This window comes from Chelonia mydas, chromosome 20 (assembly GCF_015237465.2).
Source record: "Chelonia mydas isolate rCheMyd1 chromosome 20, rCheMyd1.pri.v2, whole genome shotgun sequence".
NCBI classification, from domain to species: domain Eukaryota; kingdom Metazoa; phylum Chordata; order Testudines; family Cheloniidae; genus Chelonia; species Chelonia mydas.
In genome coordinates, this window is record NC_051260.2 from 3,758,423 (window position 1) to 3,785,857 (window position 27,435).

Below are 27,435 nucleotides of genomic sequence, written 5' to 3' on the forward strand. Positions count from 1 at the left end.
CCCGCTGCCCATCCAGCCGTCCCCACCCCACGTCCACCTGCCCACACACCTCTCTATCCATCTCTCCTCCCCCACACCCCATCTCTCCTTAGCCAGACTCCTCTATCCCCCCCCGACTCACTAGCCATCCCTCCCTGCCACCCCACACGGACGTACCAAGCTGGCACCCCCATGAGCCTCTCCCCATCTTCCATCCATTTTTATCCCCCCTCAAAGTGGTTCTAATTCCCCTTTGTACTTGCTGGGCCCTGGGGCCACCCGGGTACTGAGGAGGGGGGGTGGTCTAATCGCCCCAGTGGCCTCTCGCCCCGGTCCAGCCTGCCCTGACTTCGCACTGCCCGGCTCCCTTGCCCTGCCCCATTGCTTGGCAGGAGCCGGCCCAGGGCAAACGGGGTTCAGGGGGGTTGATTTTAGCAACTGGGCTGCAGGGCAAGACCAGCTGCCCCCGGCTGGGAGGGGAGGGCGGGGCTGGGAAGGGTGCTGCCAGGGGGAAACAGGGGGTGAGGTTGGCAGGGCTCCATGGCAAACAAGCTGGCGCTAAAAATACCTCGGTGGTGGTTACAAAAAGCTTTCTGCGCGCGGGTCGCTGACCGTGAGCTGGATGCCGATTGGGTCCGGGGCAGTCTCGTGCCCGGTGCCACGGCTCGGAACCCTGGCTGGGCTCATCAGCTGAACAGGGCCAGGCCCGGTTACTCCTTGGCGGGGAGGCCGCAAAACCGGGGGCCGGGGTGAGGCTCCCCTTGGAGCCAGGGCTGGCCTCGGCACTGGGGGGTGCTGTGCAGCGAGGTCCCGCCTCTGTCCCATGCTGACCCCAGCTGCTGAAGGGCTCTGGCTACTCCCAGCGCGGTGGGAAATCGACCCCTGCCTCCTTCCTGATGGTCCCAGGGCTGGGCCGAAGCCTCCTGGCTAAACCCCAGCTCTGGCTGCTCCGGCTGCCTGGACGCGCCAGGTTTCCTGCCCTAGCCTGTTACTGTGGGGCTGTTCCACCCCAGAGGCAGCTGCATATTCAGCACTTGCTTTCCCCTCTGGGCATGGCTGAGCCAGGGGAGGGCGCTGTCCCGGGGCTGAGACAGCCTCGCTTCTGCACACCTAGCTTGGCAGCAGGGTGTGAGCCTGGGCAGGGTCAGCCCCCCACCTCCCCCAGCATCTATTATGGCTCAGCTGGAGTAAATTATTCATGCTCAGCGGCAGTTCCCGGCTGGAAAGCTGCAGGCTCAGGCCTCCTGTGGCCCAGGAGGGATCCAGCCAGGGGGCTTCGCTGCAGCGAGCCAGGAGACGCAGCCCAGGTGGGTTTGACTGCCTGGGTCCCTCTCCAGGGTCTAGTGCTCTGGGCGTGGGCCCAGTGCAGGGGGCGGGGGACGGGGCCGCTGTGACTAACACCCCTGTGGAGGGAGCAGCTTGTCAGCTCTAGCCGGGGGAGGAACCCAGCAACCCTACAACAACAAACCAGCAGGCCCAGCCCCAGTGCTCCCAGGAGACCCTACAATAACAAACCAGCATGCAGCGGAGGGGAGTTCCCATCTGCCACGTCTCCTCCAGGAGCTGGGGGCTCAGGGCTCCTGCCAGGCTCATTTGGAGGAGGGAGAATTTGGGACCCATGGGCCGGGGATGGGGGTGTGTGTGAGGGGTACAGCAGCAAACTGTCATCAGTGTGTGTGTGGGGGGGGTCCGTGCAGGGGAGGGGGAAGCAGCAAGGGGCTCAAGGCTGGGGGGGAGGGAGGAAAGGTGGCTGGCATGAATGAGAGGGACGGAGGACTCCAAAGCAGGTGGGGTGGGAGCCTGTATGTGGGGCCTGCATGGCGGGGGGGGGGGAGATGAGGTTGTGATGGGGCCCTTGGGGGGGGGGGCACGGAGCATAGGTGGGGGATGGGAGGCAGGGGTCCTGCGTGGCGTGGGCGGGGGCATGGGGAGATGGGGGAGGGGCAGGAGGATGGGGGGAAGGTCCTGCGTGGCGGGGGAAGGGCAGGGCGGGGGTTGGGGGAGGGGTCCTGCGTGGCGTGGGCGGGGGCATGGGGGAGGGGCTCTGGCTGCGGCTCCTCTGAGCTCGGGCTCCAAAAATGTGTTTTGACTTTGGAAAGTGGGAGAGAAATGGCAGGAAACGAACGTCCCAGGGGAGTCCCCGACCGTAATTACCGGGCTATAGGGGGCAGCGGGAGGATCCTGGCTCTGGGGGAGCCCCCGACCGTAATTACCGGGCTATAGGGGGCAGCGGGAGGATCCTGGCTCTGGGGGAGCCCCAGACCGTAATTACCGGGCTGTAGGAGGCAGCGGGAGGACCCTGGCTCAGGGGGAGCCTCCAGCCGTAATTACCGGGCTATAGGGGGCAGCGGGACGGCCTGGACTCTGGGGAAGCCTCCGACCGTAATCACAGGACCATGGGGGAACGGGGAGCCAACGGGGGCTCTCTGCCCTGCAGCACTGCCGGGAAATTTCTCTCTAGGGCACTGTCAGTGGCCTGAGCCTCTCCATTCCCCTCCACCCCTCGCCCTCCCCTGCTCCCTGCCCCACAGCGCTGGCTCCTCACCTTGGCCTGGAACCAGCTCCCTATTTCCTAGGGGCCTCCCCTGCCCCATCTCCGCCGGAGCCCAGGACACCCGCAGGGCCGAGTCTGCAGCTCCCCTGGGGGCGCCAAAAGAGAGACCCTCCAGAAGCCCCCGCTGGCCTGGGGCTTGGCTGAGCTGGTTTTGCATGGTACTAGCCTGCGCCAGGTCTGGCCACCCTGAGCTGCCCTTCGCCCTCCCAGCCGGAGCAGCGATGCCCGTTGAGCAGTGCTTCATTTGTGCCAGGGCACCGCTGGGCCCGGTGGTTTCCAGCCCCCGGCACCGCTGGGCCCGGTGGTTTCTAGCCCCCGGCACCGCTGGGCCTGCTGCATCAGTTATGAAAGCAAAAACATTGCTCCAGCCCCAGCCCCAGCCCCTCTTTCATTCCAAAGGCAGCCCTGTCGCTGAGCCCCCCCCCCCCCCGACTCTGAGTGCTGCCCTGGGGGTCCCAGCACCCCCCCCACCCGCGCTCTCCCAAGGCCGGGGAGCAGCCGGGGAGAAGGCGGGAGATAAAGGGTGGTGGCGGGACCGGGGAGGGTAGCAGCTTGTAGCAGAGAAGTTATGGTAGCTGCGGAGGAGCGGGGGGCCGGGGTGGGGGCCTCGGATCGGAGCCACGCAGGATCCGTCGCTGTTTAGCAATCCCAGCCACTCTCGGCGGCCACACGGGCAGGGTGCCCGGGGCTCCGCCCGGCACCCCTGCTCCCCCAGACACCTCCAGCCTCGCACTGGAGCGGGGAGCCTTTGGAGGCAGCCAGGCAGGAGTGGGACCCCCAGCCCCGGGCCATGAAGGCCCCCCAGCAGGCAGCGGGGTGCACGGACCAGATGCTGGGGGCCATGGCCGATATCCTGACCTCCATGGCCCTCCCCAGCCAGCAGTGGGTAAGGGCCTGGGATGGTGGTGCGGGGGGGGGGGGGGGGGGGGAGCGGCGCGGCTCCTGGGGGCTTCAGAGCCACATGACATCTCTGGGAAGCATATGGGGCTCATGCAGGGGATTTGGGGCCATCTGGGTCCCCCATGAGCGCTGGGCCAGCCGGACAGGGGATGTCCCCAGGGGCAGTCGGGGGCTCTGTGCTGGGGTGAAGGGGGGTCAGTCTAGGGGCAATTGGGGGGGTCTCTGCAGAGGGGGTTGGAGGGTTCTGTGCAGGGTGGCTGGGCGGCCCCTGTGGGGATAATCGGGGGTTTGTGCAGGGGCGTCTGTGCAGGGTGGTTGGGGGCTGTGCAGAAGGAATTGCACAGGCCGCGTGGGGCTGGCTGTGGGGTCTGCGTGGGGGTCACTAAGGGGGCCGTGCCCCCAATGCCGGCACATGGGGCTGCGGCTTTTGGGGCCTTGATGCCGCCCCTCTCCGGCTCACAGGGTGTTTCCCGGCTGCTGGGCAGAGGGATCCCGCCAGACTCCCCTTCCCCTTCCCCCCTGGGTGGGTGCTGGGAGGCTCCATTCCTGGGGGAGGGGGTGAGATTGGTTAGAGCAGAGCTTCAAGGGAGAAGCTGGGACCCCCCAGCCCCAGCAAACGGGCTGTATCTGGTGTGGGGCAGATACCCCCCATCCCTGGGACTGTATAAACACCCCACCCTGCAGATCCTTCCTGCTGCAGTACTGCAGGCAGGCTCGTTTGTTATTGTGGGGTCTCTTGGGGCATTGGGCTGTTTGTGCTGGTTTGTTGTTATAGGGTCTATCAGGGGCTAGGGTGGTGCATGGGGGTTTATTATTGTAGGGTCTTTCGGGGCACTGGGGCTGTACATGCTGGGCTGTTGTTGTAGGGTCTCTCAGGGGGATTAGGGTGGTGTATGCTGGTCAGTTATTGTAGGGTCTCTCGGAGCGCTGGGGCTGTGCGGGCGGGTTTGTTATTGTAGGGTCTCTCGGAGCACTGGGGCTGTGCGGGCGGGTTTGTTATTGTAGGGTCTCTCGGTGCGCTGGGGCTGTGCGGGCGGGTTTGTTATTGTAGGGTCTCTCGGAGCGCTGGGGCTGTGCGGGCGGGTTTGTTATTGTAGGGTCTCTCGGTGCGCTGGGGCTGTGCGGGCGGGTTTGTTATTGTAGGGTCTCTCGGAGCGCTGGGGCTGTGCGGGCGGGTTTGTTATTGTAGGGTCTCTCGGAGCGCTGGGGCTGTGCGGGCGGGTTTGTTATTGTAGGGTCTCTTGGAGCGCTGGGGCTGTGCGGGCGGGTTTGTTATTGTAGGGTCTCTCGGAGCGCTGGGGCTGTGCGGGCGGGTTTGTTATTGTAGGGTCTCTCGGAGCGCTGGGGCTGTGCGGGCGGGTTTGTTATTGTAGGGTCTCTCGGGAGCGCTGGGGCTGTGCGGGCGGGTTTGTTATTGTAGGGTCTCCTGGGAGCGCTGGGGCTGTGCGGGCGGGTTTGTTATTGTAGGGTCTCTCGGGAGCGCTGGGGCTGTGCGGGCGGGTTTGTTATTGTAGGGTCTCTCGGAGCGCTGGGGCTGTGCGGGCGGGTTTGTTATTGTAGGGTCTCTCGGTGCGCTGGGGCTGTGCGGGCGGGTTTGTTATTGTAGGGTCTCCTGGGAGCGCTGGGGCTGTGCGGGCGGGTTTGTTATTGTAGGGTCTCCTGGGAGCGCTGGGGCTGTGCGGGCGGGTTTGTTATTGTAGGGTCTCCTGGGAGCGCTGGGGCTGTGCGGGCGGGTTTGTTATTGTAGGGTCTCTCGGGAGCGCTGGGGCTGTGCGGGCGGGTTTGTTATTGTAGGGTCTCTCGGGAGCGCTGGGGCTGTGCGGGCGGGTTTGTTATTGTAGGGTCTCTCGGGAGCGCTGGGGCTGTGCGGGCGGGTTTGTTATTGTAGGGATGCTCATGCACCATGGCAGGAAGTCCAGTGGCTGCTGTATTAGCAGCGTTTTTAAACACAACTCATGAAGAGGAATCTCAAGCCAGGGACATCCCCCCCTCCCCGCATGTCACTGACTCTCAGCCTGTCCCTCCCCGAGCATTTGGGGCGGGGGCCAAGGCTCAGGGGGCCACGTCTGAATTAAGGAGGAGCAGCGGCCGAAGGCGGGGGGCTGCAGTGCAGGGAGTCTCCTCAGACAGGAGGGCTCTTCCCCAGGGGAGCTCACGGCCCCGTCCCCGCCCCATCCCCAGATCAGCTGGCAACCCCTCCCCGCACTAGAGCGGCTCACAGCTCCCTGCCCTTCTCGGCAGGGCGGGGCTGGGGTTCTGGACCATGCCTCCAAACACGTTTCTTTTAAGAATATCAGGAGTCTCAATGCAAAGACAACCCTACAGTAACAAACCGGAGCATGACACCCAGCGCGTAGAGACCCTACAATAACAAACCAGAGCAACCCTACAATAACAAACCGGAGCATGACACCCAGCGCTTAGAGACCCTACAATAACAAACGAGAGCAACCCTACAATAACAAACGAGAGCAACCCTACAATAACAAGCCGGAGCATGACACCCAGCGCTTAGAGACCCTACAATAACAAACGAGAGCAACCCTACAATAACAAACCAGAGCAACCCTACAATAACAAACCAGAGCATGACACCCAGCGCTTAGAGACCCTACAATAACAAGCTCTTGTGAGGGTGGCAGTACGGGAGGAAACAAGCTCCTCTTTCTGCATCTGGGGGATCCGAGCGGGGACCCCTCCCTGGGCTGGCCCCAGCCTGGGGAGTCTCTGAGCAGGAAGCAGCGGTGGAGGGTGAGGAGTGATCGGTGACAGCGGCTGACACCCTCCAGGCGAGGGTGCGGGTATGGCCTTGGCCAGTGCCAACGCCCTGGCTGCTCCAGCAATGCCAGGAAACAAGTCAGCAAAGCCAGTGCCCAGGCTCTGCCTCCAGCGGGAACAGGCGGGAGTGGGGGGCACCGGCAGTGCGGGGGGCGGGGAGCCCAGGGCTGGGCTAGCAGGGGGCTGCGGGTCAGGATTGAGGGGCACCGGCAGGACTTGGGGCGGAGCCCAGCATTGCTCTCTGGCAGGGCGCCCTGCGCCTCTGCCCATCCCTCCCCAGCTCCCCACACCCTCCCGCCAACCTGTCTGTCCTTCCTTCCAGCTGCCGGATCTGTGCTCAGAGGGGCCGGGGGCCGAGATGCGGCCGGAGCACCGCAGCTCCAAGGCCCCTTCAGGGAATGGGGAGCAGCATGATGGGGACCCCCAGAGCGGGCCAGCAGCACCAGACCCCCCCAAGCCCCACGGCGTGGCCCAGGCCCCAGACACCTGCCTCTCAGAAGAAGGTGAGTCCAGCTCCGGTTCCGCCCCCCACCCGCGCCTGTCTGCCCCCCAGGGTTCTGGGGCCTTGGCCGGGGGCTCGTACCTGTTCCTCAGACCCCCCCCGTCCCTGAGGCTGTGACAGCCAGGAACACAGATTAGCGCCCCCTGAACCGGTCCCTGGGCTCCTCGCTGGCATGGGGAGGGATCGGGGCCAGGCTCTGGGGCTAGTGAGGGAGGGATTGGCCTGCAGGGCCCCAGAGAGCATTTGAGCCATGACGGGGGTGGGGTAGGGGCAGGAGCGGGGACTAGAGCCACCCCCGGTTCTTCTCCAGACAAATCAGCCCCCCAGACAGACGTCCTGGAGTCAGCGGCCCCCCTCAGGGGCTTTTCGGGGGGAGTTTCCTGGGGGGTTCCGAGGGCTCTGTCCTGACACATGGCTGGAGAAATCCTGCGTTTGCCCCGAGTGGGGGAACAGCGTGAGCCCCCCCAACCCTGGTACCCCAGCCTGACCCACACATGAGGGGCACTCAGGCCCCTTGGTCCATTCAGCCATGGCCTCCCCACTGAGCCAGCCAGCAAGGGGGCCGGCTGGTGCCAGTGGTTTCCATGCTGTGGCTACCCCTCCCCGACAGGTTGAGCTGAGACACCCCCCTCCCCCCCCCCAGTTCTTTCACCCGGGGTTATTGAATTTGTCAATCCTGCCCCAGTGCCAGATGGGAGCCAGTGCCCCCTAGAGGAGAAAGGCCCATTGCTCCATTCCCTGTCCCCCTGTGCCAGCCAGTCTCATTCAGCTGGTACCTCCCCGCCCCAGTGTGGGGCTGGCCCCACGGCTGCCTCGCAGGCCCAGATGCCCTGGGAACAGTCCCGCAGGCAGCTCTGCCAGTGCCGACCCGCAGCCCCTGCCAGCCCAGTGACTGTCCCTTCCTGGTGCGGAGCTGTGAGGTGAGCGGTGCCCTCGGGCCGGTTGGCAGAGACACCCGGGGTCAGGAGTACGTGGCTCGCGTGGGGCTGGGGGGCGGGGGGGGGTGCTGGGGTATCTAAGAGACAACCTCGGTGGTTTGCCTTGAAGGTTCTGTGGGGTGGGGCCTGCGCAGGGGGGTGAGGCACTCCCGGGGTCGTGCCCCACTTCCCTGCCTCCCCCCATGTCCCTCACTCCTAGTGGTGGCCCCTGAAATGGCAGAGCCGGTGCCAGGCTCCGGGCGGTGACTCGGGCGCCGGCTCCAGCCCCAGGCTGGGGGGCGATGGGCAGCAGATGGCACTGCGGTGCGGGCAGATGGATGGCTCCCCCGCAGTGCACCTGGGGGGGGCAGTGATTAATATGGGGGGGGGGCGATGCAGAAAACACCGGCCTCTTGCTCTGTTTTGCCCCCAGGGGGTAGGGGGGGTCCAATTGCACCTTTCAGCCCCCAGCCTTGGGGCTCAGCCCCCACTCCCTGCCAGGCAGCCGGGGCTGCCCCCGCTCCCTGCCAGGCCTTTCAGGGGCCCAAGCTGGGACTCGCCCGGGACCCCCATCTGCCCAGCGCCAGGGCAGGCTCTCCCCGCTGCAGGCCTGCTCCTCTGCAGTCTGGCTGCAGCCTGGGCTGGGAAGAGCCCAAGGGAGCGAGGGATGGAGGCAGGGAGGGGGAGGGATGGAGGGATGGAGAAGGGGGAGGGATGGAGGGATGGAGGGGGGGGAGGGAAAGCCCAGGCTCCTCCTCCTCCCTGGCAGCTCGGCCCAGCCCCAGCCCCTGTTATTCCAGCGCTGAGCGTGCAGCGGGCAGGAGCCCTGGGCCCCACGGCTTCCCCCCGCTCCCTGCCCCGATTCCCGCCGCCCGCTGCCCGGTCTATGGCTGGCACCCCTCGGGCAGCGGGCGCCGGTGCCCAGCACGGCCGGGCAGCACCATGAAAGGGGGGCACCAGCAGGGCTGCTCCTGCCAACACTTGTTCCGCAAAGTCCTTGCCAAGTGCAGCTGCTGTGACGCCCGGGCGCGAGGTCAGTGACTCTCCTCCCTCAACCCCCCCCCCGCCGCTGCGGGCTCTGCCCCCGCCCCCCCCCGCACCGGGGCGCTGTCCCCTGCGGGCACCTCTCCGGGGCATGGCACAGTATTCCTTCCAGGCCCCAGAGATGTGTCTTGTGGGGGAGACTGTGGGACCCCTCAATCCCCAGCCCCCGCCCCCACTGCAGGGGCACATTAATAAAACTCCTTGGTCCCATTCCTGGCTCTGGGTCAGAAGGTGATGGTGGGCTGGGAGCCAGGATGCCTGGGTCCCACCCCAGCTCTGGAGGGGGGTGGGGGCTAGCGGGTTAGAGCAGTGGGGGTTGGGAGCCCAGGACTCCTGGGTTCTACCCCCAGGTCGGGGCAGGCGTGGGGGGGGGGGGGAATGGGGCCCCCAGCCCAGGGGATCCTCCCTGGGAGCTGCAGCCCATTGCTGTGTCTCTTGACAGCGCCCCCGCCTGGCCAGCCTGAGGGCAGAGCGGACTGATGGGGCACGGTGTGGGCCAGCTGCCCCCACTGCCAGGACCTCTGCCCCTTCCCCGCAGGCCTGGGTCACTGGCGGGCGGGCGGGGTGGGGGCGGATGTCCCAGTGCTAGGAGTCATGGGGGGGGGGTGTCTCAGTGCCAGGGGTTGTCCTGGGTCGGTGGGGGGGCGGGGAGGTGGACAGGCTGTAGGGGTGTTGGGGACCCAGTGTGGTGGGAGGAAGCACCAGCCAAGCTGCCAGGAGAGAGACGCTGTCCGGTCACCAGCCCCCCCATTGCCTGCCCCAGCTGGTGCTGAGCAGGGGACACCCACGTCCCCTCGCCCCCGATACCCACCGACCTCAACCCCCCCCCGGCGCCCTCTCCCTCCGCAGGCGGGCAACTGGCTGCGCCAAGCGGGGCTTTCACCCACCTAATGGTAGAGAATTAGATGAGAGCAGAGAGGGGGCAACTCTCAGCCCCGGACTCCTGGGTTCTATTCCTCGCTCTGGGAGGGGAGTGGGGTTAGAGTGGGCGGGCGGGGGGGAGGGATTCTCTTTCGTTACTGAGAATTCTTTCCCCACCCCCCAGTAATAGCTGGTGTGTTATTGTAGGGTCTTCCTGGAGTTTTGTGACTGTACCCAGACTGGTGTGTTATTGTAGGGTCTTCCTGGAGTTTCGTGACTGTACCCAGACTGGTGTGTTATTGTGGTGTCTCCTCAGAGCGAGGCTTGTTATTGTCAGGTGCTTCGTGAGTGCTGGGCTGTGCATGCTACTTTATTATTGTAGGGTCCCTTTGCAGCGCTGCAGCTGCAGACACTGGTTTGTTGTTGTAGGGTCTCCCAGGAGCTCTGGACTGGGCAGACTGGGATCCTTTGTTGGCAGCTTTGTGGGCACAGGGCTGTGGGCTCTGCTCTGTTATTGTAGGGTCTCTCGCCAGACCGGGTTCTTATTGGCGGGTTGCTCCTGCTGGCATTGTTTGGCAGGAGTCCGACCCCTCTGTGGGGTGACAGCTGCCCCCTTTGGCCTGGAATCTGGGGACCCCCCCCCACGGTGTTGGTCCAAAGATCCCGGCTCCCCTGAGCGCCGGAGGGGCCGGTCGCACCAGCACTTCCCCCAGGGGGCTCCAGCAGGACAGGGCCCAGCCCTGGGGAACACCCCAGGCCACAGGGACCCCACTTGATCACCCCACAGGACTTGTCCTGGGGCTCAAGGCCCCAACACCCCCCAGGTCTCTCTGGTGCAACATCCCCATCCTGAAATGGAGCTGTTGTGACCACGGACAATGCGAGCCCTGGCCAACCCACCCCCACGCCTTGCTGGACAGCCCCCAGCTGCCCCCCAAGCCGGGTAGTCCTCCCCTCGCAGGGTTCCCCCCCCCCCAGCACAGGGCTCGGCTCCCAATGCCCAGGGAGGGCTCTGTGTGGGAGGGATGAGCTCACAGGCATGGCGGGGGGGGACGCAGCACAGACAGCCCCCCCGCCCCCCCGGGGCCTGGCAAACTCGCCGAGTCAGCAGTAGTGTCCTGTTGCTCCTGCAGCTGCCCGGTGCAGCGGGGCCTGGAGCCGGGGGGGCCTGGCTGCCCAGTGAGCCCGGGTAGCTCGGTGGAGGGGGGGCTGTGAGGTGTGGAGCTAACACGATTGAGAGCAAACTGCCCAGCTCTGCCGGTGCCCCTCATTCCCGACGTGCCCCCTGCCCCCCCCCCCAGCTCTGCCAGTGCCCCTCACTCCCAGCCTGCAGCCCTCCCTTGTTTCAGGCCTGGGTTCCCCCCATGGCTAGGTGAGTGGGGGTCCCAGCATAATCGCACTGAGCTCTGAGGGGGTCACTGGCTTCCCGGGGCGGGGGAGGCCGTCAGGGTCCGTCCTGCTTCTGCAGCTGGTGCTGGGGAACGCTGGCCTGAGTTCCCCCTGTGGGATCCCCCCCAGCTCCCCCCACCCAGGGCAGTTGCACTGCTGTGCCTGTGCCCCCCCAAATCCCCCCCCCCCCCCCCCGCTCCCTGGCTCCTCTCCCAGCTGATCTCCCTGTGTCCTGCCAGCTGACACCCCCAGGCTCCTCCCCCAGCTCCCTGGCTCCTCCCCCAGCTGATCTCCCCAGATCCCCCCAGCTGGCTCCCCCCCCCCACGAGTTCTCTGGTCTCTTGCCCCCACTCCCTGGCCAATTCTCTTCCACCCAGGCTGGTTTTACTGCCCCCCCCGCACCCCCCCCCCCCAGCACAGCCTGTTTATACCATAATAAAATCAACATTTTTTGGTCAGCCTCATTAAAATAAACAGAGCGTAATGGGGAAATGTTGGCAGGATCCTGGGATGGGCGGATGGCGGGGTGTGGGGAGCCCTGCACTTAACCCCCTGGCTGCTGCCTGGGAGCCCCTCCCCCAGAGCCCGGCCCCAATGTGGGGCAGTCTTCACGCCACCCCGCCTGCTGCCTGGAGTCCCCCCTTCACTCCAGCAGCTCCCCCGCCCCCATGGAAGGGCAGCAGGGACCTGACTCCCCCCTCCAGCCTTTTCCTTTTGGAGGGCGTCTTCCCAGATTGCCCCCCCAGGCCCCTCACCACCCAGGGGTGCTGCAGAGGGGGGCCCTCAGCACCCTCAATTCTGAGCTCAGCCGTGTGCCCTGCTCATCCCCCTTTGGTTGTAGAGAGGGGGTGGGGCTGGGAGCCAGGACTCCTGGGTTCTCCGGGCTCCAGTAGCAGGGGTTGCTCAGCCCACAGGCCTGTCCCTGGGGCTCAGTAAATCCAGCCACGCTGAGCGCTGCCCACCCTGGGGCGTGGCTGGTGCCTGCTGCCAGGCCTGTGCACATGCAGCCCGGTGCCCAGTGCCAGCCCGGGCGCGGGAGGGCTGGGGAAACAGCGAACACAGCTGCCTTTGCTTGGCCCGGCGCCTGGCCGCCGTCCCAGCCACGCTCCGCACCAGCCTCAGCCCCAGGACTGCAGCTACCCTCTCCCCCATGGCCACGCAGCTCCCCCACCTCAGCCCTGCCACCACCGGGCACCAGCACCGCCCTGCGGGGCTTCCTAGGAAGAGCTGGTCAGCGCAGGGATCCCGCACGTTACTGTGAGCATCCCCTCTAGGGGGCGCTGGCTCTGATCCGGCCCCCGGGCGAGGGCACCGGCTGGCACAGGGAACGGGACATGGGGCCTTTCCCCTCTAGGGGGCGCTGGCTCTGATCCAGCCCCTGGGGCAGGGCACTGCCTGGCCCAAGGGGGCAGGGAGTGGGGTACAGGGCCTTTCCCCATTGGGGGGCACTGGTTCCAGTCCCCTCCAGTTTGCTGCAGGGTCCCAAAGCCCCATCTCTGGGGCCCTGCCTCCCCGCCCCCCCCCTCCCCCCTGCCCCCGGGCTCCTTAAGAGCCTTTAAAAGAAAACTAAACGATAAAGAGCCCAACTCAAGTCACACAATCCCCTGCCCCTCCCCTCCCCTGCCCAGCCCGGCTTGCGCCGAGGCTTGGCCTCCGGACCCCCTGCCCCGGGAACAGCGGGTGGAACAGGGCGGCTGCTCACCGGCGCTGCCAAGAATCTCTCCGTGCACGTCCCGCCGCGGGTGCACGGCCCCTCCCCTGGCACGTGGGGGGGGGAGCTCCCGGGAGCTGGGCCATGGGGGCAGGACGCTGGTGACGGAGGGCGCGTGGGGACAAACTCAGGCGGGGGGCACCTCCTGATCCCTGGGGGGAGAATAGGGGCTGCCAGGGGGGGCATTGGGGAGCAGCCCCCCCTCCCCTGGGGCCTGGGATTCCAGGGCTGGCAGGCAGTTTGGGGCACCATGGAGCCAGCCCAGCTGGGAGCTGATAACTGTGCCCTGCTGCTGGTGCCAGGCTGGCCCATGGGGGGGGCTCCCCCACTGCCCCCCCCGCATTCCCTGGGCCTCCATCCCCACGCCAGGGCCACCCCCCGGCTCAGGGTGGAGGTGCCAGCTTGGGCCGGGGTCCGAGGGAGCCCCTTTCCCATGGGGGCGGCACGTTCCCCTAGCACTGTGCCCAGGCCCCTCCGCCTCGCCCCTGCTGGCGTGGGCGGGGTGCCCGTGGCGGCGGCTTGACACGTCCCGGGCTCCTGACGCAGGCGAGGTTATTTCGGGAGCAGGTGCCGTCTCGCTGCATGGGGTTATCACCTCCCGCCAGGCGCTGGCCCAGCCCACGCCGCCCCCTGCCTCGCCAGGCCCTGCCGGGGGTGGGGGGCTTGTCCCGCCTGCTACAAGCTTTGCTGCTGACTGGTAGGTGTGCCGAGAGCGGACCCCGTCAGGGTCAGCGCCCTGGGCACCCGGCTGCGATGGCAGGAGAAGGGGAGGGGATGCAGGGGGTCCAGCGGGAGGGGACATTTCATGCCTCTCGAACGCATGTCCCCGTTTTCCCAAAGCAGCCGGCAGGGGGCGCTGCGGGGAACCCAGGACTCGGATTCCGGGGTTCTCTCCCCAGCTCAGTTGCTTTGGGGAGGCGCCTCCCTCACCGTCCCTCCCAGGAGATGGGGCTGGAATGAGGCTCCCCCGCTGGGTAAAGTGTAGGTTCGAAATGGGCTGGAGGGGGTGCTGATTCTGGGGTGTGTGGGCGAGGTGGGGGGAGATGTGTGGGGGGGGGGGGGGAGGAATCGCAGGTGGAGCTGGGATCTTTGGTGCAATCCTGCGTATGGACAAAGTCCTGGTTCCCTGGAGGCAGCAGGAATCAAACAGCGGGAGGCTGGTGCTTTGCTCCTCATCTGAAGCCCCTTCCCAGCCAGCACTGTGCCCAAAAGCTCTCTCACTCTCTAAGCTGTCCTCAGGGCCATGTTTCTGTGCTTTTTCTGCTGCTTCTCTTCAGGTAGCCACAGCTCCATCCAAATGATCCCCAGCCCTCTGGGTTTGCATTCAGGCCCCCCTTGGAAGCCCCCCCCCTCAGATTCCTGACTGGCTGGTGCTTTTCGTGGTGGCTCATGTGGTTTTGCCTCTCTCGTGCCATAAAGGAGCTTAATTGCTTCTCATGTTTCTCTCTAACCCCCAGCCTAGCGCACACTGATGCGAATGCCCACATTCACGCACACACTCTGCACTCCCACGCACGTCCTTGTGCACACCCGTACTCGCACGCACCCCCTGGACCCAATTATCCAAAGAGCTCCAGGGATCGGGGCCTGATTTGCCCAAGGACCCTGAGCACTGGGAGATGAGCTCTTTGGAAGCCCTGCACCCCACCCCCCTGCCCCCGCCCTGGGCTTGCGGGGAGGGCAGGGGGCTTTGCAGGTGGTCTGCAGGACAGAGAGGACAAGGCTGCAGCCGACGTGCCAGAGCCCTCCGGCGCCGGCTCCGTTCCGCAGCTGGAATTGTTTGGAATAGAGGGGATTAGATTTCTGAGCTGGGCTAAGTCCCGGTAGCCCCCGCCCTGCTACCAGCGCTCCCTGCTGTGGGGCTGAGGGATGGGGGCCTGGACACGTGGGCGTCTGTGTCGCCCCACTGTGCTGCAAACCCAGGGGCTAATGCCGGCTCCAGCCGGGCTGCTCAGGGCCTGGGTCGTCCCGGAGCAGGGGCCCTTCCCAAGCATTTGATCCCATGCCGCCAACTGGGCCCCGGAGAGACTTGGCTTCTCTCCTGGGCCTGGAGAGACACTGCCAGCCCTACCCGCCCACAGCAGCCCCCCTCTGTGCCTGCCTGGCACCCTCCGAAGCCACCCGGGGCATGACCCCCGAGCGCTCTCTTGGCTCAGTGTGTGTCCTCCTCCTGGAGGATCCCCTCTGGACTCATGTGAGAGCCCCCAGCATGTCCGTGTGCCCCTCTCCTCCATGCCCGCTCAGGGTGCCCCTTGGTTCTCCACACCCCCCCCATGCCACACCCCACAGAGTATCCCCCCGCCCCACCCAGAGAGTCAGCCCTCGCTCTTCTAGAGCTTCTCCCCCATGCCAGGACCCTGCGCACCCCGTGCCCATCCTGTACCCACCCCCCTGCCTGCCCCTGTCCACCCTGTGCCTGCCCCGCTCTCTGACCCCTCAGCCTCTCCTCTCCCGCAGAGCCCTACTCCGTGGCAGGCAGTGATGGCAGCATCTCGGCCTCGGTGGCCTCCATCCAGCCCCAGCCCTCGTCCGGCTCAGCGCCCAGCTCGCCCGGCTCCCGGCGCTCCGTCAGCACCCTCAAGAAGTGGCTGACCACCCCGGTGCGCAAGCTCAGCACCGGCAGCCTGGCCAAGGGCGAACGGAAGCCGGAGGGTCGGCCCCGGCGTGGGGGCGAGGGCAGGCGGCACGGCCGGCAGGAGGAGAGGAAGAGCATCGACCTGGGGCTGCTGGGCAAGGCCAACGAGCCCCTCGTCGCCCTCCGGCAGCCCAAGGCCACGGTGAGAGCACTGGGGGGGGGGCTGGGCACTGCCATGGGGGCTGGATTCCCAGGGGCTGGGCACTGCCATGGGGGGCCGGGTTCCCAGGGGCTGGGCACTGCCATGGGGGGCTGGGGTTGGGTCCTGCATGGGGACTGGTGATGCCAAGGGACTGGTACCGCAGGGCTGGGGTGCCAGGCGATGGGCTAACATTGCCAGGGGAGGCGGGGGGCTGGCTCGCCCAGGGTTTAGGGGAGCTCTGGGTTAGCAGTTCCAGGGGTGGCACAGGGAGCTAGTGATGTGTCAGGACACACCCAGCGCCCTCAATCTGCCCCCTGGTTGGGGGTGCCCCTGCCGCTGTCCCGCTGGGCATTGAGGCTCTAGCTGGGAAAACAGCCTCTTGAATTCAATTTCCCCTGGAAAACAGGGGATCTCCCGTGGGGGGGCACCTGACCCCCCGAGGGAGAGTGAGGGCTGTGGGGGTAGGGGACATGCTCTGCAAGTCTCCCGCCCCCTCTGCGGGCCCTGTCCCCCTTCCCCCAGCCCCTTTTCCTCCCTCCTCAAGGTCTCCCTCACTGGGATCATGGAGATCAGGGGCAGGGGGTATAGTCCCCCCGATCCTGGTTTAGGAGAAACTGAGCGTCTGGACCCCCCCGGCCCCCATGGCAGAGCTGCAGCCCTAGCCCCCATCTGACCCCTGCCCCTGGTGTGTCGCAGGAATTGGGCCCCACGGGGGGCGAGCGGCTGCCGGACCTGGCTCTGCTGTGCAGCCTGCTGGAGGGGGGCACCGCAAAGGCAGACACACAGGTGAGGAGGAGGCATTGGGGGCGGGGGCTTGCACCGCGGGAGACCCCCATCCATTTCCCCCTGGCCCCAGGTCACCCTCACTGCCCCTGGGACCTCCCACCCCGGGGCGGAGGCTCTGCGCTGCAGTGGGCACCCTGAGCTGAGAGCCTCCCACCCACGCCAGGGGTTAACAGTGATGCCAGAGGGGGCTGGGGGGCCGAGCGGGGGCGGTGGTGCTCCCCCCCAGAGGTGGGCACACGCCCTGCCTCTTACGCTGCTGCCCCTTGCAGGGCGCCCCCCACCCTGCCCCACACACATGCTCTCCATCAGCGCCTGGCACAGACCTGCGTTTCTGGAGCGGGTGCCAAGACCCCTGGTGGGTGGCAGGCTGGGGGGCGGGGGGGGTGCTTGTTCCTTCTTCTCTGCAGGGGGCAGGCTGAGTCACGCAAGGGGAGGGGGTCCTCCTTGCCCAGCAGGGGCCAGTCCCCCTCCCACGTATGGTGACTTCCCAGGCTCTGCTCAGGTGCCATGTTGGGGCTAGATGCCCCCCCCGCCCCAGATCCTGCCCCACTGGTACCAAGCGCTGCTGGGAGTTGGGGCACAGAGAAGCAGAGCCCAGCCCAGCCACTGGGGGGGTTCGCTGTGGGGATTGACTCCGGGGGGGGGGTGTCCTTGGGGGATTGACTCCCAGGAGTCCCGGTCCGTGGGGATTTAACCCTCGCAGGGCCCGATCCTGCCCAGGGTGCTGCCAGGCTGGCTTGGACCCGGCAGGACTTCCCCACTACTGCACACGGGACCCTCCCCAGCTAGCGGGGTCTGCCTGGGGCTGGGGGGCAGGAGCAGGGACTGGGGGCTCTGGGATGCTCCTGGGGGCACGATGCCCGAGGTGGGTCTGCTGACATCCCCTCCCCCCCACCCCATGACTGTGCCCCGGCCCCCAATCTGTGGGGTCTCGGTTCCCAGAGCATCCCTTGCAGGGCCTGCAGTTACAATGGAAACTGCATCTCTGGCCATTTGGGTTCCCTGAGATCCCAATCCCATGGCCCCCCACAGCAGAGGAGTCCCCTTGGCAACAGACACCCCGTGCACACGCAGACACAGCCTGCGCACACCTGTGCACACGCAGACACCCCACACACCCCATTGCACACGCAGACACTCCCCATGTACACCCCGTGCACACGCAAACACGCCCCATGCACACCTCATTGTGCACGCAGACACACCCTGCACACTCACCCGTGCACACACAGACACACCCCATGCACACCCCTTTGCACATGCAGACACCCCCCCACACCCCATGCACACGCAGACACACACCATGCACACCCCGTGCACATGCAGACATGCCCTATGCACACACACAACACCCCATGCACATCCCATACACACCCAGAAACGCCCCAAGCACACCCCGTGCACAGGCAGACACACCCCATGCACACTCAGACACATCCCATGCACACCTAATTGTACCTACAGATACACCCATGCACACCCCTTGACACACACCCCACGTACACCCCATGCACATGCAGACACACTTCGCACACACCTCATACCCACGCAGAAATGCCCCCCCCACCCCGTGCACACCCCTGTGCGCACGCATTAGAAAGGGAGGTGCCTCCCGCCCCGTCCTGGCTCTCGGGGGAAGTGACTCAGGAGGCGCTCCATGGCTGCGGTGCTGGGGGCAGGTGGTCAGAGCTTTCCGTGCCCCACTGAGGGCCCCTTCCAGGGCAGTCACCAACTCATCTGTTGAGGGGGGAGCTCTGCCCCTGACACACAGACTTGAGGTGCCGGACCCCTGGCCCAGCTCCCCACGGGCCCCTGCGCCCCCCACCTGGCAGGGTCTCCCAGGGCTCTCTGCCCAGCAGCCTCGAGGCCGGTTGCCGATGCCCAGGTGGGAATGGGCAGGGTTGCTCCGTGTCCCCTAACTGTGTCTCCCCTCCTCCCAGCAGGGCCCCAGCCCCCTTCATGTCCCCAGTGACCCCCAAGGCCCGGCCCACCCTGAAGAGGTCCCCGGGCACCCCCCGGAAGAGATAACGAGTGAGGAGCAGAGAAAGAGTGCCTTAGAAAAGAGTATGTAAGTGGAGCCGCTGCACCCGTGGGACAGGGCTGAGGGCGCCAGGGGTCCGGGATGGGGGTTCCTGGGTGGAGATGCCAGGGGATCTGGGATGGGGGTTCCTGGCTGGGAGGTGCCAGTGGGTATGGATGCGGGTTCCTGGCTGGGAGGTGCCCGGGGTCCGGGATGGGGGTTCCTGGCTGGGAGGTGCCAGGGGGTATGAATGGGGGTTTCTGGGTAGAGGTACCAGGGGGGCATGGATGGGGGTTCCTGGGTGCAGGTACCAGGGGGTAGGGACAAGGTTCCTGGCTGGGAGGTGCCAGGGGGTAGGAACAGGGTTTGGCTGGGGGTGCCAGCGGGCAGGGGCAGGGCTGTGGGTGCCAGTGGCAGGCCTGGGGGGTCCTGGGGTGCTTGGAGAAGAGGCTGAGTCCCCAGCACTGCAGGGGTTTGCTAGGAATGGATCCCAGGGCTGGGAGTGACCTCGACTCTAGGTCCCTTCCCGGCATCGCTCTGGGCTTGAGCTGGGAGGGGGCCGGGGCGTCTCCCCCCTGGCAGCCGAGGGTGGGACGGGGAGGATGGAGGGGGGTGTCTCACAAGGGGCCGTGTCCCCTCCCCGCTTTCAGACGTGGCCGTTCCCTCCCGTGGGCAGGTTCGTCCTCACGGAGCTCGTGGAGACGGAGAAGATGTACGTGGAGGACCTGGGCCAGATAGTGGAGGTGTGAACCCCCCCAGAGTCTCCCTCCCTGGACAGCCCCCAGACCCTGGGTTCCCCTCCCCATACAGTCACCAGCCTAGGGCCCCCCTTCCTGGGCAGCACCCCCACCCCAGGGCCCCCTCTCCGGACAGACACCAGCCCTAGGGCCCCCCTCCCCGGGAAGCCCCCCACAGCCCCAGGGCTGCCCAGCAGCAGGCCCAGTCCTAGACCCCCGCTGGGTAACCCCCCAAGCCTAGTGCCTCCCCCCAGAGCCCTCCCTCAGCCCCAGAGCTCTGCCCCAGGAACATGGCCCCTCCCTGGGGTGAGCAGAAGCCTCTCCCTTGGCCCAGCACCTCCCACCGGGGGCTCCATCCCCCCCACACCAGGAGCCCTACCCCTCCCCCGCAGACTGGGCAGCAGCAGAGCCCCACCCCCACCCCATGTACCCCCAGCGGCAGCTCCCCGCTAATCCGCCCCTCCTGCCCCCAGGGCTACATGGCGACCATGCGTGCCCGGGGCGTGCCCGAGGACATGGAGGGCAAGGACAAGATCATCTTTGGGAACATCCATCAGATCTACGACTGGCACAAGGAGTGAGTCAGGGGATGGGACGCTTCCCCCCCAACCCCCTGCCCCCCACGTGGGTCACAGAGACACCCCCCCGCCCGCGCTGTGTCCCAGGGGCTGGGTCTCCCTGTGCTGCCAGGGCCAGGCTGGCTGCCTCCCCACGCCCACGTATAGGCTGGGGGTGGCACACAGATGCACCCCCAAGAGATCTCTGCAGCGACCCCCCCCCTTCCGCCCACTGCAGAGGGGTGCCCGGACTCTGGAAGGATCAGGGAGACGTCTGCGGGCACCAGGCGAGTCCCCTGCTTCCAGCCATCCGGTGCCCTGCTCTGCCCTCTCCCAGACGTGGCCCCTTGTGGTGCCCGCATGCCCGCTGGGCCCCGGGCACACCCAGCTGCCTGAGGGGCTGGGGGGACAGAGGGTCAGGGGGGGTCTGCCCCATGATTCTCAGCCCTCTCTGCCCCCCACCCCCCAGTTACTTCCTCAAAGAGCTGGAGAAATGTCTGCACAACCCGGACCTGCTGGCGCAGCTCTTTGTAAAGCACGTGAGTCCCGGGCGTCGCTGCATGTTCCCTGCCCTGCCAGCCTGCCCCTGGCACTGCCCTGCCCCCCAGCCCTGCCCTGCCTCCAGCCCCGCCCCGCCCCGCCTCCAGCCCACCAGGCCCTGCCCCAGCCCCGCCCCACTTCACCCCATTCCCAGCCCTGCCTCACCAGCCCACCGGGCCCCTGGCACTGCCTTGCCCCCAGGCCCCGCCCCCTGCCCTGCCCCAGCCCCAGCCCCGGCCATGCCCCCAGCCCCAGCCCCACCATCAGCCCCATCCTGCCACCAGGCCCCGCCCCACCTGGCCCCACCCCAGCCCCACCCTGCCCCAGGCCCCACCCCTACCCTGCCACCAGGTCCAGCCCCCCAGCCCCACCCTGGCATGCCCCCCCCCCTCCAGGTCTCAACCCATCATGCTGCCAGGGCCCTGCCCCCAGGTCCCACCATGCCACGAGGACCCCACCTCATCATGCCCCGGAGGCCCTGCCCTATCACGCCATCGCTCCACCTTGCCGTGCCATGGGGCCCAGGTCCAGCCCTGTCACACCAAGAGGGCACCGCCCCTGATCTATGCTGCCCCTCCCCCGCCTCCTGCCCCACATCACGAGGGCCGCACGCCGTGGGGCTGACTGCCATATGATTCTTCAGGGGCCCTGCCACCTCTCCTGTGGGCACATAACTGCCGGGCATACTGGCTCCACTGGGGGCTGCCGCAGGTCGCAGCGGGCATCAGCCACCCCCCGTGCGGGGACAGACGCAGGAGCATGTTCCAGCGTCTATTAGCGTGACGTAGCATGTGGTCGCATGGGCTGGCACGTGTTGGAGTGTGTGCTCATGCTGTGGGGCATGTTCTGGCATGTGCAGGCGTGTGCCTGGGACCGTTGTCACCTGCTCCCCGTTCCCTTCCAGGAGCGCCGTTTGCACATGTACGTCGTTTACTGCCAGAACAAACCCAAATCGGAGCACATTGTCTCTGAGTACATCGACTCCTATTTTGAGGTGAGGGGACCCTGGCTTCCTCATCTGGCCCCTCTATGACCGCCCCCCACAGCTGGGATGCTGGTTACCCCCATTAAACCTGTCACGGGGACGGCTCCCCACAAAGCCAGGCAGGACTCTGGGGAAGTCTCCTCTCTGAGCAGCCTGTCTGCAGGACACACAGCTCACCCGGCTCCACCTTCCTGGGTCTGACCTCGGAGCATTCAGCCTCCTCTGCCCCTCCGTGCGCTTCCCACAGTGAGTCTGCCCAGGCGGGGTCTGGGGGGGGGCCAGAGGGTCCTGCCCCCCAACTTCACAGTCAGATGTGACTCTCAGCCAGCCAGTAAAACAGAAGGTTTATTAGACGGCAGGAACATGGTCTAAACCAGAGCTTGCAGGTGCAGAGAACAGGACCCCTCAGCTGGGTCCATTTTGGGGGGCAGTGAGCCAGACAACCACGTCTGCACTTCACTCCATGTCCCAGCCAGCCCCAAACTGAAACTCCCTCCAGCCTCTCCTCCCCTGGGCTTTGTTCCTTTCTTGGGCCAGGAGGTCACCGGATTCCTTTGTTCTCCAATCCTTTAGCTCTCACCTTGCAGGGGGGAAGGGCCCAGGCCATCAGTTGCCAGGAAACAGGGTGTCGGCCTTTGTCTGTGTCCAGACCCCTGCACACACCTGCCCTCTAGGGCTCTGCAATGATCATACACCCTTACCCCACCACCTAGATACTTAAGAACTGCATAGGGGAAACTGAGGCACCCCACACTATTCAGAGGAAACATTAAGAACAGTCCCGCTTCGTCACACACATCTCTCCCCCCTTCAAGACCGAACTGAGCGGGGTCACTTTAGGCGGTGACCTGGGGAAGTTCGAAGCCACCAACATTCCCATGGATGCCCCAGCATCTCTCCCATTGCTTGGTGGGAGTTACACCAGGCCCTTCCAGTTTTACACCCTTCCAGTTTCACGCCCTCCCTTAGGTCGGGGGTGGTCGATAGCACTCGCATGCCGCATATGGGAAGGTTTATTTGGGCCATGCCCTTTTGCCACCCCAAAACCCCCGGGGGTCAAACTGGGATCGGGTCTTCTCCCAGCGCTCCAGTCTGGAGGGCTGCAATTCGGGCTCTCTTGGTTAAGAGCCCCCATCTTGACCTGGGCCACATACTGTTCACTGACAGAACTAGCATGGAGACATCCCTTTCTCCACAACCTTGTCTCCCCAACAAGCTGGCCAAACACAGCCACTTGGTTAGAGGACTGTTTAACTTTCTTAACAGCTTTCACTTCATCTGAGACCTTCTCAAAGCTATCCACACTGGATCCTTCAACAGGAAAGTCAGTGGATCCATTCAGAACAGAAAATTTCTGGCTGTTAGGAACTGAAACTTTCTTGATTAAATCACTGTCACACCCTTCAGTGGCAGTAAACTGCTTGCAAAGACTCCATGAGGATTCCTTTCCCTAGGGCTTTTCTATGCAACAATTCACCCCTCACAGAAATTCTGCTCTTACCCTCTTCACCTAGGGCTTGCTCTAGAGGAACACTTTCCTGAGCAACAACAGACTCTTTCTGGGTCTCCCTTACATCCAGAATTACCTCTGGCCCATCCGGCGGATTCCTACACAATCCCCTTTCAGGCAAACTTACAGACTTCCTAGATAAAAGGTCAGAAGCCTTCTCCTTCCCTTTGCCACACACTAGCAACAGGCAAAATACAAGCACCACAATTGTCTGGTCTCTGGGATTTTACATAGACACTAACTGGATGCAACCTAGTTACAGGGCCATTCTCCCGAGCAGACACAAACTTAGGACCCTTCCCTTCCTGGGCTTTAGCTGAATCCAGAACCAACTCTGAGACAACTGCACTACCCTCAACCATCACAGGCTGAAAGGCCCCTTTAAGAGCCGGAGACACATTCTCCTTTCCCAGACACACAGCTTGGGATCTCATTCCCCTTGTCCCAGCACACAAGGCTGTTCACAGACAACTGCTTGGAGACTGGGGTAGCTCCCTCCATAGGCAAGTCAATACCCTGACAGACACAGGCACGTTTCCTTCACTGTCCCAATTCTCCACCCAGCTTAACAGGTAAGGTCCAGGGACACTCATCTTCCACCCTCCTCGCCTTCCCACCCTGCTGACTAGACAAAGTCATCAGCTCACAAGGCTGCCTAGACTCATCCAAACTTTTCTTACCAAGCACCTTGCCACTCCCAACAGATCCCCTGCCCTGCCTGTGTCTCCCCCCACTCAGCTGGGGTCTCAGCTCCCACTGTGCTCAGCGCTGCCCTTGCTGTCCCAGTGGGGGTAGGCCGCGAGCTCGCTGCTTTCCTCACTGCATCAGAGCCAGCGTGAGCCCCCTGAGCCCCCTCTCCGGTGTGCAAGGGGGCGGGGAGCATCTCTCTGTTCCACCCAGCCCCAGGGGTCTGCTTACAGGCAGGCAGGTATCCTGAGCCTAGCAGCTCCTCCCTGCTGCCAGCCAGGTCATCTGCATTTTCACTGACCATTTCCCGCTCCGCCGATTGGTTCCCTTGATTCAAATTCAAAACCTTGGCCATTACAGGAGCAAGGCCTGGATCCTGTCCCAAAGAGACACAGTCACCCCCCAACAGGGTCTCGCAGCTGGTATCCTGGAGAACCCCAATGACCAGCCAGCCCCACCCCTCCTGGGTCTGCACAGGGATCTTGGCCATAGGCAGGGTGAGGGGCTTCATCCCTGGGACCCTCACCCAGCTCACACAGCCCCTCAGCATCTGAGGCTGCACCACCCAGGGCCTGACAACAGTTCTCTCTGTCCCAGGATCTCGCCATCCCAGGAATGTCTCCCCATTGACCATCACCTTCCGCTCCCACTGGGGGTCCGAGGGGCCTGGCCCCAGGAAACTCCACACGGACATATAGGTTGGGGTCAGGAGTGGGAACCTGTCCACCTCCCCACCCATCTGGCTGACGGAGCCTATGGCCTTGGGACCCAGCAAGGGAGCTAGACACCGGGGCTTTTCCGCAGGGTCCCCCTGGTTCAAATCGCCAGCCTGCTCAAAGGCAGTGAGGTGGGCATCCACATCCCCTCCTCCTTAACCAGGGCAGCAATTTAGTCTCGAGGTTCCCTGCGGAACTGGCCCCCCGGGGTCTATCCCCACTCACCCTTGGGGGGTCCCCTATGCCTCTCCGCTCCACCACCGCCAGCTCGTGCTGCTGCTGCTTCTGCAGCTCTTTCTCGGGCTCTCGCTGTCTCTCCCGGTCCTCTTTCTCTCTCGGACTCAGCTCCAATCCCGTCTGTCTCCGATCCCCCAGTGGGGAACCCGATCGTGAAGACCCCCATCTGGTCGGGGACAGGAGTCTTAGGGGTGCCTGGCTCCCACTCCAGCTGCTCCCAGATCCTGCTACAGCCCCAGTTGGGGTCAGGAATCTGCTCCTTAGAGCGGTCATCCTCCTCCAGCTGCACGATGAACTGTGCTTTGGTGAACTTTCCAATGCTCAACGCTCTCTTTCTGCGCAGGGTTACAATGTCCTTCTTCAGGAGACGGGGACAGGCCATCACTCTGCTCTTCGCAAGTTGCTGTGGACTCACAGGCCTGTGTGCTCTCAGCTCCCCACGGTCTCCAGGGAGAACCCCTAGTGTGTCAGCCTTTCTCGAGGTCACCACCTCTTTGCCAGGGTCCAGCTGCAGACTCCTCCCCCGTGGGACTGCTCGCTGCAATCCCCAGGGGAACCCTGTTACTGCAAAAGTCCTTCTCTCTCCCAGGGCCAAGCCGCAGGCTCCTCAGCCCCTGAGACTGCTCCCTGCAGTCCCCAGGGGGACCGCATTACTGCACAGTCCTACTCGCTGGTCACACACTCCCAGGGGTTAACCGCCCCCTGAAACCGCTCTTCTCTGAGCCTTCAGCACGCCTGGTCCTCGTCAATCCCCTTCTTTTTACTGCTCCCCAGTCACTTACTGCAGGAAGAGGCATCCATGGGGTGCAGTACATCCCACCGCTGCCACCAGTTGTCACGGAGTCCCTGGGTGATGCTCTGGAACTGCTCCCTACGAAGCCAGGCAGGACTCTGGGGCAGTCGCCTTTCTGTGAGCAGCCTGTCTTCAGGACACACAGCTCACACAGCTCCCACCTTCCTGGGTCTGACCTTGGAGCATTCAGCATCCTCTGCCCCTCCGTGCGCTTCCCACAGTGAGTCCGCCCAGGCGGGGTCCTGGGGAAGCCAGAGGGTCCTGCCCCACAACTCCGCAGTCAGACGGGACTCTCAGCCAGCCAGTAAAACAGAGGTTTATTAGACGACAGGAACATGGTCTAACACAGAGCTTGTAGGTACAGAGAACAGGACCCCTCAGCTGGGTCCATTTTGGGGGGCAGTGAGCCAGACAACCACGTCTGCACTTCACTCCATGTCCCAGCCAGCCCCAAACTGAAACTCCCTCCAGCCCCGGCTCCTCTGGGCTTTGTCCCTTTCCCAGGCCAGGAGGTCACCGGATTCCTTTGTTCTCCAACTCTTCAGCTCTCACCTTGCAGGGGGGAAGGGCCCAGGCCATCAGTGGCCAGGAAACAGGGTGTCGGCCATCCTCTGTGTCCAGACCCCTGCACACACCTGTCCTCTAGGGCTCTGCAATGATCATACACCCTTATCGCACCACCTAGATACTTAAGAAGTGCCTAGGGGAAACTGAGGCACCGCCACAATATTCAGAGGAAACATTAAGAACAGTCCCGCTTCGTCACAGGACCCCCCTCACCCCTCCCTCGCCCTCTGCAACCTGCCCCACGCTCCTCCCCTCATCCTGTGCAACTTGCCCCATCTGACCCCCCCCTTGCTCCCCCAGTTCCCCCTGTCTGACCCCCCCTCTTGGTGTCCTGGCTCACCCCTTCCAAGCCACCCCCAACCTCACTCCCCCAGTGAGGACCCCAACTTGCTACATCCGATCCCCACTCCCTCCCCCAGCTGGGACCCCAGCTCACCCCATCCGTCTTCTCCAACCTGCCCAGTCTGCCCCACCCCCACTTACTGCCCCAGCCAGAACCCCAGTTTGCCCCGTCTGCCCCGCACCCTGCTGCCCAGCCTGGCCCCTCCCAACCCTCCTGGAGGTGGGCAGCACCAGGCCAGTGGGGGCACCACAGGGCTGATTTGCTGCCTCTGTTTCCCCAGGAGCTGAAGCAGGAGCTGGGCCACAGGCTGCAGCTCAATGACCTGCTGATTAAGCCAGTGCAGAGGATCATGAAATACCAGCTGCTGCTCAAGGTGAGAAAGGTCTGGCAGGGCCGGGGGTGCTCCACCCCAGAGCCAGCCGCCCACCCCAGGCTGCCCAGGGACGGGGACGCTCCAGCCCAGAGCCAGCCGCCCACGCTGGGCTGCCCTCGGCCGGGAACGCTCCACCCCAGAGCCAGCCGCCCACAATCTGCTGCCCAGGGATGGGGACGCTCCGCCCCAGAGCCAGCCCAACGTCTCTGTGATGCCCCTGAACCCCGACCCACAGCCCCCTGCTAGCCCAGCCCTGGGTTCTCCGAAGCGTAAACACCCCCTCTGGGTTCTGCTGAAGGCTCAGTGTAAAAAGCAGCAAACCCAGTGTCTTGGGAACCCAGCCCTGCAAGCCAAGTGGAACAGGATGGCTCTGAACCAGGCTCCCTGCCCTGGCGTCCTGCCCTGGCACATCTGCTTCTTCCTCTGCCCATGTTAGGAGGGACGCCATCTGCTTGGGGGTTAATTGGGGCCGTTGCCCACCCCTTGGTGGGGTCAGGGCACCCCCTTTCCCATCGCATCCAGGATCTGGAGTCGAACCCCATCCCCCAGTCCCTTTTCTCTTGCGTCCCAGGATTTCCTGAAGTACTACAGCAAGGCCGGGATGGACACGGAGCAGCTCGAGGTAGGGATGGACAGAGCCAGGAGTGGGGGGCACCCGGCCCACAAGCCTCTGCCCGGGGCAAGGCCCCACTGGGCTTAGGGGTTGCTCCCTGCAAATGCACCATCCCAACCCTGTAGCAGTATCAGGGGGGATTGGGCAACATTTCCCTGGGAACTGGGGGGCCATGGGGCAGTGTCTCCATGGAGACCAGGGGGTCACGGGCAGCATCTCCATGGGGACTGGATGGGGCATGGGCAGCGTCTTCATGGGAACCAAAGGGACATGGGGCAGCATCTCCGTGGGGACCGGAGGGGGCACGGGCAGCACGTCTCCATGGGGACTGGGAGGCAGGGGGCAGCATCTCTGTGGGGACCGGGGGTTTGCCAGGGGGGTTCATCCTGGGGTTGGTTCAGTTCCCACTGGGAAAATGAAAACAACTGGGTCATTACCTGAGAAGTGTGTGTGTGTGGGGGGGGGGGGTGCGAGTCTGGGGAAAACCCACCCAACTCCACCAGTGCCCCTCACTCCCGACTCGTAGCCCCAAGCGTCTGCAGCTCCTGCCACCCCAGGT

General features: G+C 64.9%; 1 protein-coding gene across 11 annotated transcripts in view; it reads left to right on the top strand.

Annotated features, from left to right (window-relative positions):
• The first annotated feature begins 1,179 nt into the window (after positions 1-1,179).
• The window catches only part of ARHGEF25 (Rho guanine nucleotide exchange factor 25), a 32,000-nt gene continuing 5,744 nt past the window's right edge, over positions 1,180-27,435 (top strand). For 2 of the 11 annotated variants that reach the window (XM_037884159.2, XM_037884162.2), the window contains exons 1-11: positions 3,163-3,419; positions 6,534-6,714; positions 15,093-15,412; positions 16,109-16,198; positions 18,139-18,266; positions 18,895-18,961; positions 19,429-19,532; positions 19,982-20,051; positions 20,957-21,046; positions 26,171-26,263; positions 26,835-26,885. In XM_037884159.2, the coding sequence (XP_037740087.1) occupies positions 3,324-3,419; positions 6,534-6,714; positions 15,093-15,412; positions 16,109-16,198; positions 18,139-18,266; positions 18,895-18,961; positions 19,429-19,532; positions 19,982-20,051; positions 20,957-21,046; positions 26,171-26,263; positions 26,835-26,885 (1,290 nt within the window). In that variant the 5' untranslated portion in view covers positions 3,163-3,323. Of the gene's footprint in view, positions 1,287-3,137; positions 3,420-6,533; positions 6,715-8,428; positions 8,664-15,092; positions 15,413-16,108; positions 16,199-18,138; positions 18,267-18,868; positions 18,962-19,428; positions 19,533-19,981; positions 20,052-20,956; positions 21,047-26,170; positions 26,264-26,834; positions 26,886-27,435 lie in introns of those variants that run through there. The other 9 variants (XM_043532814.1, XM_043532818.1, XM_043532816.1 and 6 more) reach the window with 8 other exon arrangements.